This window comes from Sinocyclocheilus grahami, unplaced genomic scaffold (genome assembly GCF_001515645.1).
Source record: "Sinocyclocheilus grahami isolate Dianchi unplaced genomic scaffold, SAMN03320097.WGS_v1.1 scaffold3184.1, whole genome shotgun sequence".
Lineage (NCBI taxonomy): Eukaryota > Metazoa > Chordata > Actinopteri > Cypriniformes > Cyprinidae > Sinocyclocheilus > Sinocyclocheilus grahami.
The window spans coordinates 1-10901 of record NW_015508343.1 but is presented as its reverse complement, the minus strand read 5'-3'; the positions used below and the strand labels follow the sequence as shown (position 1 = coordinate 10901).

Sequence of the window (10901 nt, the reverse complement as noted above, 5' to 3'; positions counted from 1 at the left end):
TAGAACTGCATTACCCACAGTGCACCGCGACGGGTTTTGCGTCAAGTCTAGGCCGTTGCATTTTCAAGATGGCGTCGCTGGGAAGGAGGCGCGGTGTCCCAGTCAACAGGGAGAGGTCAGTTAGATTAAAACCAGTCATTATTTCATAAAACGAGACGTGACATTTTTTAGTTTTATGCAGAATTTAAGTTATTTTAGTATTCTTAAAATACTAAGTCTTTGGGAGTTTTGTACAGCCGCAAACACTAGAAAATATTGTTCGAATAGAGCTCATGTGTTGTTTTGATTAGCTTACTGACTCTGGGGTCCCTCAACTGATTAGCAGTGCAAAGACCGGCAAAAATGTGTTTTTATGGCAGTTACATCTGAAGTCTCAGCATTGATCACTCATGTTTTTTTTGCAGTATGTGTTACCCATATTGACACGAGAGGAATCAGTTAAAATAGCGCTTCACCGCGGGTTTCAAGGAGATGTGTACAGTTAGCAGGGGTTTATTGGTTTTATACCAACTTTCGTGTTTGCCGCAAATGTCCTGACAACTGGAAGAAACTGTATTTTTCCTCCTAATAATTTGGCTGTTTAATGCACTGCTTGTTAAACTGACAGAATGCGTTACATCTATTTAACCGTTGCAAAAGACGGACCGCTCTCACTGGTCTCTGTCGATTTATTTAGCAGCTCAGGATTTTCTAAAATAATAGGCATTTTGAAATAAGATTTTATTTATATACCAAGCAGAGCAGAGTGTCTTTCATTGTGCCCGTGAAAATTTCCCGTCAGCCTCTATGCTTCTATAGCACCGCTCAAAAGTTTCTTGTCTGACTGTGAACTCAGGCCGCAGATGGTCTGGCTGGTTTAGATAACGCGAAACAGGCTGTGTCTAATAAAGACCAGATATGCGGTCATTTTGTATTTTATAGTCATTTTAAAATGCTTTTTGAAAAATTCCGCATAAAATTTCCAAGAAAAAAAAAAGGCATGCCATCCCATCTGAAGTATCTATTTTATGAAATCAGTTATACTTTTTTCCACACTGTAAATCTTAGTAGTTACATTTACATACAACTAAATAAGTACATTGAATACTCAAGTGGACTGAAAAGCCTTCATGTAAATGTCCCAGTTGATTTCAGTTTGGTAGGGGGGGTGTAGACCTGAAATAATCATGAAATGATAAATTATCAATATGAAGAAATGAAGCATTGAATCTAACAATTTTCTCAATCTGATTCAATAATACCTTAATATGTTTACATATGTCTGACGAACATGAGCATGTTTACTCGTGTCAGTAGAGGAGACTAAATATTTACTAAATATTAGCTAAAAAGCTCTTCTGATATATTTACATTTACATTTAGTCATTTAGCAGATGCTTTTATCCAAAGTGACTTACAAATGAGGACAATGGAAGCAATCAAAATCTACAAAAGAGCAATGATATGAGAGTGCTATAAGTCTCAGTTTGCCTAACACAGCAAGGGTATTTTTAAATTATATAATAAATAAAAAGAAAACGGATAGAATAGAAAAAGAATAGAGCAAGCTAGTGTTAGAGGCCTTTTTTAACTTTTGTTAATTGTTTAATAAATAAAAAGAAGAATACAAGAAGATTAGAAAAGCTCGTTTTTTTTAAAGAAAACAAGCAGTAAATGAATAGAGTGCAAGGCTAAAAGGGACACGTTTTTTTTAAAGAATAGAATTAGAATAGAGAGTGCTAGAGTTAGAGGGCCAAATAAAGATGGAAGAGATGTGTTTTTAGTCGTTTCTTGAAGACACAGCTGCTTGGATTGAGTTGGGCAGGTCATTCCACCAGGAGGGAACAGTTAATTTGAAAGTCCATGTGTGATTTTGTGCTTCTTTGGGATGGCACAATAAAGCGACGTTCACTTGCAGAACGCAAGCTTCTAGAGGGCACATAAGTCTGAATTAATGAATTTAGGTAAAGGGGCGAGCAGAGCCAGTAGTGGTTTGATGCAAAAAACAACTCTTGGTAGCTCCATTGACATTATTACGCTGGTTTTGGTGTAGACCTGAAATAATCTGATAAACAGGAAAAAATAAATGCTTTGTTACAACAGTTTTCTCAATCAAATTAATGCCATGATGCATCTGTTTACATACGTTTTACATCTTATGAACGTGTGTGTTTTTTTTTTTATCTAACGAAATGGTCAGTTTTTTTGCTAAAAATACTTTCCGTAGCTTCTGTGAAAATATCAGGTTGGTTTTCTCCAATTCTCATTGCGCCAACTGGGTTTTGTTTCGATTACATGTGATGCATGTAAATTAATATGTCAATCAGATTGCAACGTTTAGGGTTCAGAAACAGAATTTTCAGAATCTGGATTGGATTAATTCCGATTGACGAATTTTCATTTTCTATTGCTCTCTTCAGGGGAGTGATGGCGGCCACGGAGTGTTACATCGTCCACGAGATCTACAACGGCGAGAATGCACAGGAGCAGTTTGAGTACGAGCTGGAGCAGGCTCTGGAGGCGCAGTACCGCTACATCGTAATCGAACCCACGCGCATCGGAGACGAGACGGCCCGCTGGGTGGCCGTGGGAAACTGCCTGCACAAAACCGCTGTTCTGGCAGGGGCCGCGTGCCTCCTGACGCCGCTCGCTCTTCCCGCCGACTACTCCCGCTACGTGGTGCTCCCCGCTGGCGCTCTGAGCCTGGCCTGCGCAACGCTCTACGGCATCTCCTGGCAGTTCGACCCCTGCTGCAAATACCAGGTGGAGTACGACAGTCAGAAGCTCTCGCGGCTGCCGCTGCACACGCTCACCTCCTCCTCGCCGGTGGTTCTGGTTCGACGGGACGACGTGCACAGAAAGAGACTGCACAACACGATAGCGTTGGCGGCCCTGGCGTACTGTGCCAAGAAGATCTATGAACTGTACGCCGTATGAGCGCTATTGCACATGCACACACACGCATACAGATACTGACATACGCGTACACACACACACACAGAAACACGCAGCAGGGAGGAGAGAAGCACTACTAAACACCCAACACTGGCAGATACACACACACACACACACACACACACCAAATAAAACATGGATGGACCGACGGAGAGAGTGATGGAAAAACAAAAGGAGGCGGCGCACTCTGTTACGCTTTTTCAGCGTTTTGCTTTCAATCGGTTAAAGATTGGTCAGATTGATGGATGGATGGATGAGAGGAAGGGTTGGGGGGGAGCTTGTAGTTCTGAATGAATCTTCCCCTTTTCTCTGTACTTTAAAAGTGATATCACCAGTGCACTTGAGCCCCCCTTCCCGCTCCTTCCCTGCGCCTGTCCAGCCCCTTCCTTGTCCTGGCGGCCCTCCCCAAACGTCACCTGCCACCCACACGGAGCTTCCGCACCCGGGCAGCGACCTGTCGGACTGAACGTGTGGTGGACAGACGGACGGATCATGTTTTAAGAATGACCTTTGAATCCTCTCTTTTCTCCCTCTGTAGTTTTACTGTACCCAGCCTTTGGTGCATCACCTTTTCATTAAACAGTAGGAGATTGAACCTCACTGGCATCTCTGACCACCTTTATTTGAACCTCAAGGGCTCCGATTCTTTCTTGGCGCACATCTGAGTTTTAGCCTTCATGCAGAGCTCACGCGCAGATTTGCTTTACAAGCCGTGGTTTGTAATGGATCAGTTTGAATCCAGTTCTTCTTATGAAGTTATGAAAAGTAAATATGAAAGATGAGCAGAAAATGTGAACTCATCTGAAATGGATAGTTTACTTCACCCCTAATATTTGGTAATTTGTGATGATCTAGACCAGCGGTGGCGAACTCCGGTCCTGGAGAGCTGCAGCCCTGCAGAGTTCAGCTCTAACCCTAATTAAAACTCACCTGCCTGTAGCTTCCTAATAACCGTTCAGACCTTGATTAGCTTGTTCAGGTGTGTTTGATTAGGGTTGACGCAAAACTCTGCAGGGCTGCGGCTCTCCAAGACCGACGTTCGCCACCCCTGATCTAGACCCATATATGCTGTTACAGGAAACTAGAGGTATATAGAGGAAAATAGAGTATATTTCATGCACATGGTAACCTTTTCAAATCAGAGAGATTGTAACTGTGTTTGAAACACAGGACTGAATGTGGCAGTAAATGGATTAGTGTAAATCCAGTTCTTTTTATGAAGTTAAATATAAAAGATGAGCAGTAAATGGGAACATCTGAAATGCATAGTTCACTCATATATTGAATGTTTTATCAATTACTTATGTTCCAGACTATTTTTTTTGTTATTTCTATAGCTTGAATTAGCAGATAAACCAGTTTAATTCAATAACAATTGCTTAACAGTTTGCATAAGACAACTTTGTGAAAGTTTTAGTTCATCTGTAGTTCATGAACTATTTTGCAGTTGTCCTTACTACCTTTCTGGGTCTGGGAATGTGTCCGTTGCATTGTTGTCTATGGAGGGTCAGAAAGCTCTCAGATTTCATCAAAATATCTTAATATGTGTTCCGAAGCTGAACGAAGGTCGTACGGGTTTAGAATGACATGAGGGTGAGTAATTAATGACTGAATTTTCATTTTTGGGTGATTTATCCCTTTAAGTGTTTGTGTAATTTTCTGCTCACTAGAATTGCAAAATTGATGTTTTGTCAAACATGTTTTTTAAACAGTCCTCTTGTCTGCAGTTGGTTAACACTTCACATTCAGGAGCTAGATAGAAAAGCTTAGTTCTTCTTGTAGTTTTGACATGTCAGATGCATGGTTCGTGTCAGTGATTCTTAAAAATTGCATTTTTTTTTTTTGGCCTTTTAAAACATTGTTCAGGTTAATCAAAAACGCTTGTTTTAGAATGTCCTAAAAGGTGACACCATGTAAAGAAATTATGCTTAATTCAAGATTCATTAGGAATTAAGATAAATTAAGATTAGTGCTTAAACACAAAGACCAAGTTCATGTCTAGATCATGTGAGGAAATTCTTCTATAGTTCATGTCTGTGATGATCTCAGGTCAGAAGGTGAGTCCATATGTTGCGTTTAAAAAAAAAATCAGTTTTCAAATATGCTTGTCACAGATCAAATTCAGCTAGGTTTTAATAAAATATGAGCAGGGTTTTAAGGGAACTGGAATTGGGCTTTTCAGGCGTGAGGTATTTGACTGTAAATGGTGTTAATGTGTTTTACTGGGTTTAAGAGGAAACTAGGCTTAAAACTGAGAATGTGAAACTCATCTTAAGGCATCGTAAAAGGCAAACTTGTGGAAGAAGAATCGGGCAAAATACCACATATTTCATGCACATGGACACCTTTTCATATCTGGGAGTTTAGAGCTGTATGTGAACCGGTGGAAAGAAGGACTGAATGAGGCAGTGGTTTTCTTTGTGTTTAGACTAACTGTTTGAACACCATTTAAATAACATTGCTGTCACAGAAATGTCTGCTGAGTTTCCAGTATCAACCTTATTTGGAGACTATTTATTTATTTATTTTCAATACTAAAATGTTGCAAGGAAGTTGCAAATGGACAGCTTTAATTTGGACAAACATCATGGCCCACTGGTATGTTTCTTGAAGCAATGTCAGTTATTGCACTGTTTAGAAATAGCTTTTCCTCTAAAGCACAAGCATTTCGTCATCCACATTCATTTCCCAGGTTCTTCTTGAGAGCCTCATATGTGAGGCGCATCTCTACCAAAAATCAAAACCAGTCATAAGCATCTGCCATAACCAGATTATCATGAGGTCCTTGCAGTGATGCTCCACATGTGTTCTTACTGTTTTTTGTTGTCATGGAAATGTTTCAAGTAATATATAATTGTGGCAGAAGGCAGGTGAGAACTTTATTAAAACATAAACAAATCATTAACCGTTCAGATCATTTCAACTTCCTGTTGTAATAAGGGCCACCTGAACATTATGATGATAATCAGTTATTACCAAACGGGAACTACAAAGAGACATGTGATTTGATTTATAACTGTAGGCAAAAGGTGAAATGAAAATGCGCCGAGTCTAATAGGGTGCATGGAGTGGAAAAGTCAGTTAATAATAAATTAGGGGTTATAAGTAATCAATAAAGTAGGGGTTGCACGACTACTGATTTCTGCTAGTCGATTTCTTATTTAAAAAATACTCTAGTTACTCGACAACTCGTGGTTCATGCTACTGTAAATGAAAAGACATGAAATAGTTCTTATCAATAAACGCTTATTAATTCATAGCCTAATGCAACAATTACATATGTAAATTGTCAAAACTTTATAATTATGACATTACATATTTAAATTTTCATGTAACAGCCAGTATTTGTATCTGTAACAATCACAAAATGATTCGTATCTGCATTCGGGGTGGCTGAGGGGGCCCGGCCCGGCCACCTCGGTCACTGTGCCCCCTCACCTCTGGTGCCGTCTCCGTAGTGGGCGCCCTGATTTTAGTCGGTGAGGCAAGGTACTGCCCTGGGAAGGTGTCCCAGGCTGTTAAATACACAGATTAAAAGCGAAATGTTTTCATTTCGGTTCGTTCTTAGCAAAAATAAATAAATTTCCGTTCAGGTTATGCAGCGCGAAATAAGAACGGTACTACATTTAGAAAGAATTCTTATTAACTTTGCTATTATTCTTGAATTTTCAAACTGGTAACACTTTGCAGTTTCGAATTATGCCTTTACTGTATGACCAGAAATGAGGGAGTAGTGTATTCTATGTTTCAGCTGTTTGATCGCGCCGCCGCCTCGCGTTCACCGTGCTGCTCGGCGTGAGACCCGCTCCACTGCGGCATACTTTTTCTCATTATGATATTTTTCCGTCGATACTGGAACGCGCGTGAACTACAAAGCCTATTTGACCTAATAAGGCTAATAGGCTAATTATTACATACTGCAATTATATCTATCCATTAGAATTATATATTTTTACATTCTTATTCTGTTCTGATACGGTTCAATTTAAAGGATTTGTTGTAAAGTGAGGGGAACTAAATTATCCTATAGTGTTCATAATGTTGGTACATTACAACATTATTAGGCCTGCCGTTATTATTTCTGAAAATGCAACTTATACGAGACGTAACTTTTTTTTATTTTCCTCAACAACAAAAAAATGCTATTGTGTTTTTAAAAGCATGCAGCAAACGAAAATATGCGATTAATCTGTTAAAATGTGTTACTGTGGGTTAACAAACTTACATTCGTAGGCTATTCTTATGCTTGGCTTCACAGATAGCAACAGAGTCTGGGCCAAATCTGGTTTACATTCACTAATGGCTTTTTTCAGTCTTGATTAGGCGTGTGTATTTATAACATCAATTACTAGGCCTACATAATTTTTTTTCAGAAATGGAAGGAACTCAAAATGTTGTGTGTTTGTAATTGTAATATTTTTATCTATAGGCCTATACAGCAAAACTACAGAGCTTCCAGTGGGTTATTTTATGGAGCTGTAAACACGGGAATCTTTGACGAACACCCTATTCATATATCAAACTAGGCTATATTATTAAATTGTAGGCTATATATCAGATTATTCTATTGACAAGTTTCATGTTTGTGTTTATCCCGTTTTTTCCCCCGTTGCATCTGAAAATTACTTTCAGAAGCATTTTTTTTTTCAAAGCAAACCTGTAAAATTCACGTCGTATTTGCAAACTCTGTGCATGCATTATGGTTAATGCATGCTCGAGTAGTCGATTGTTTCCGACAGCGCCGACTAGTGGTTGAAGTACTCGATCACTCGACTAGTCTATGCAAGCCCTACAATAAAGTAACAAATTACTTAATACAGGACAACATAATGGGCCTTCTGTGAGTTTTATGAAGGTAAATGTAAGACTTTTTAAGACCAATTGAAAAAAATTTAAGGATGAATTGCTATAGCTTCAAAGTTTGAAAATGAAATGTATGAAATGTAAAATCTCCATTTCCAATTAATTTTACACAAACAAAAATCAAGATAGATTCAAAAATGACAAGTCATCATATTTTCTGAGAAATGTATCAAAATGAAGTGAATGAATGTTCTAAAAAAAGCTTTTTTTCAACTTAATTCAAAGGGAAAACCAGTTTTCATACCCCACAGAATTTAAAAAAAAAGATAAACTCACTCAGTTTTGTTTATTGTATATAGATATTTGTATTGAAAACTAAAACAGTAATATAGACATGTCTTGAAAAACAAGACAATAATACTGACAAAGATATTCATTTTTTGCAGTGCATGTAACACTTTTGACTATAAATTTGTGGAAGGGCAAATTAAACCTGTTTAAGACCAGCAGAAATGTGATTTAAATAGATGCAATCTGGTTCTTGTATGATGAACGTGTGTTCTGCTTATCTAAAGACTGTTGTGTTTTTCAAAGATCAGGGGTGATTCGAGCAACTGAGTCCATTTTTAAATATTTATTAAATACATTCCATGAGTATTTACCTTTAGACATAAAACTTCGACGAAGAAAGATGCAAAGATACTGTTTTCTCTTATTCCTCCTTCACTCTGTGTTCTTTTATGGCACGTGAAGCCATCAGTCTGAAGTAGAGAGCGGGCCACAGTGTGCGCAGATAGATGGCTGCAGTTGGCAGCAGTCCAGCCAATACAACGTCTTTCTGTTTGTGACAGACAGCTTTCAGAACGGCACCTGCCACGTCCACCGGATCCGACCCCCTCGCTGTGGTTTTGTCCATTACTTCAGATCCAAAAGAACACACACACACACACAAAATTAAACGTATGAATAATATTAAAATTTGTATATTTATGATACTCATTTTCCAAAACATCTTTTATAACTCAGATTGTTGACAAGATCAACATGCGCTCACCTCCATAATTCGAGCCGTCCCCCGTGACTGCATTGATGGACAGGTTGGTTCTGATGTAACCAGGGCTGATGACTGACACCGCCAGGCCCAACTGCTCGACCTCTGCCCTCAAACAGTCAAAGTAGGCCTGCGTCGCATGCTTAGATGCAGAATCTAACAGAAAACGATTCAGATATGCAAGCAAGGTATTGGGGTCACATGTAATACTGTATTTATTCATGCAGAAAAATCTTTGAATTCCTTTGAAATACCTTCTTTTGTGAATGTGTACTCACATGCAGATCTGTACGGTATGGAGATCTTTCCCTGCACGCTACTGATGACAACAATATGTCCACTGCGTCTATCCACCATCGAAGGCAGAATGGCTGGATGGAATCATTTTTTTTTATTAGAATAATTAAAATTATAATTTCTTAATTATAATAAAAATCTACATAAAGTCATACAGTCAAACCAAAAATTATTCAGACACCAGATGTAATGTTTGATGTGTTTTTTTTTAACTAGTGGGTGCAGTACACTATAGTTCATTTATGTAAGTGAGGAAAGCAAATTAAAGTAAACTGTTACATATTTTACCAAAAATTCTACATTGATAAAAAATTTGGGACTAAAAATTATCCAGACACTTTGACCTGACCATGTTTTGCTTAAAGGTGGCATATCATGAAAATCTGACTTTTCCAGGTTTTAAGTGCTATAATCAGGTTCCCAGTGCATCTACCAACCAAGGAAACGGGAAAAAGATTAACCCAGTAACTTTGTTTTGGTAAGCCTTTTTCTGCAAGCCTCTGAAAAAAAGAGCGAGTCTGATTTCGCTCCCTTAGTGACGTGGCAAAGGGATCTCAATCTCATAATATTACCGCCCCTTAATCTGTAAACTTGTGTGTTTTTAATGTAAACTTGTGTATGAAAGAGAACTTAGTTTAGAACTCACATGCTGTGACAGCTGCTTTCTGTATCTCAGAAGTTTAAACTCATATGGTTTAAACCGCATGATTTCAGCGCAATAGACATGATAATCAGAACCAAAACAGATGTTTTTAGCAGATAAGAGCTGTAATGGCACAGCTCTATTCTGGAAAAGTAGGTGGGGAGCAGCAGCTCATTTGCATTTAAAGAGACAGGCCCGAAAAACAGAGTGTTTCTGCTTCCACTCAAAATAGGCATTTTCAAAATGATATAATAAATGATCTGTGGAGTATTTTGAGCTGAACCTTCACAGACACATTCTGGGGACACCTGAGACTTATATTACATATTGTAAAAAGGGGCATAATATGTCTCCTTTAAGTGTTTTTCTTTAATTGTTAATGCGACCTTTTTACACCACAGACTGAACAAAATTAAGCATTGCTTGGTAATTGGTTGACCTAAATTGGTATTATCTAATTGTCTACTTTACTTTAACAGCTGACAGCTATTCAACCCAATTCATTACATACCTTTCTATCAAAGTGATCTGACTTTGATCTGATTATCAAGATGACTTTGTTCTGACGCAGTTTAACGCTGAGTTCTTGTCATATTTTATTACCATTTTCTAAACTATAGCGAATAAACTGTGCGAGAAATGCTGAAGGTGTCTGAATAAATTTTGGTTTGACTATCTAATGTGATACATACTAAATTATATAACTTACAGCACATTATATAGGCCTATAATTTTGTCTTTTTTCACATTTAATATTATTTTTACATTAATATACATACACTATGGTTGAAAAGTTGGTGACCAGTAAGTTATTTATTAATTTATTTTTAAGTAATATTCAGCAATGACACATGAAATTGCTCAAAAGTGACAGTAGCGTTACAAAATATTTTATTTTAAAATGCTGGTTTTTAACTCTCTATCATTTGTAGTATCCTTTTAAAATAAGTATCATGGTTTCCACACAAATATTAAGCAGAACAACTGTTTTCAGCACTGATAATACTAAGAAACTATTGTTAAGCAGCAAATCGGGCATATTAGAGTGATTTCTGAAGGATCACGTGACACTGAAAAGTAAACTGGAGTAATTGCATCACAGGACTAAATTACAATTTAAAATCTATGCAAATAGAAAACAGTTATTTTAAATTGTAATAATATTTCACAATA

General features: G+C 37.8%; 2 protein-coding genes across 2 annotated transcripts; one reads left to right on the top strand and one right to left on the bottom strand.

Annotated features, from left to right (window-relative positions):
* The first annotated feature begins 21 nt into the window (after positions 1–21).
* LOC107576080 (transmembrane protein 11, mitochondrial) lies at positions 22–3557 on the top strand. The gene is made up of 2 exons (XM_016262348.1): positions 22–115; positions 2400–3557. The coding sequence occupies exons 1-2, from the start codon at positions 69–71 to the stop codon at positions 2914–2916; spliced, it is 564 nt and encodes a 187-aa protein (XP_016117834.1). The 5' UTR covers positions 22–68; the 3' UTR covers positions 2917–3557.
* Positions 3558–8304: 4747 nt separating this feature from the next.
* Positions 8305–9159, bottom strand: LOC107576077 (dehydrogenase/reductase SDR family member 7B-like; the record flags this gene model as incomplete). The annotated part of the gene is made up of 3 exons (XM_016262343.1): positions 8305–8655; positions 8792–8944; positions 9067–9159. Coding segments are annotated over 3 exons (452 nt in total), but the record flags the coding sequence as incomplete, so codon positions are not given.
* Between the last annotated feature and the right edge of the window lie 1742 nt (positions 9160–10901).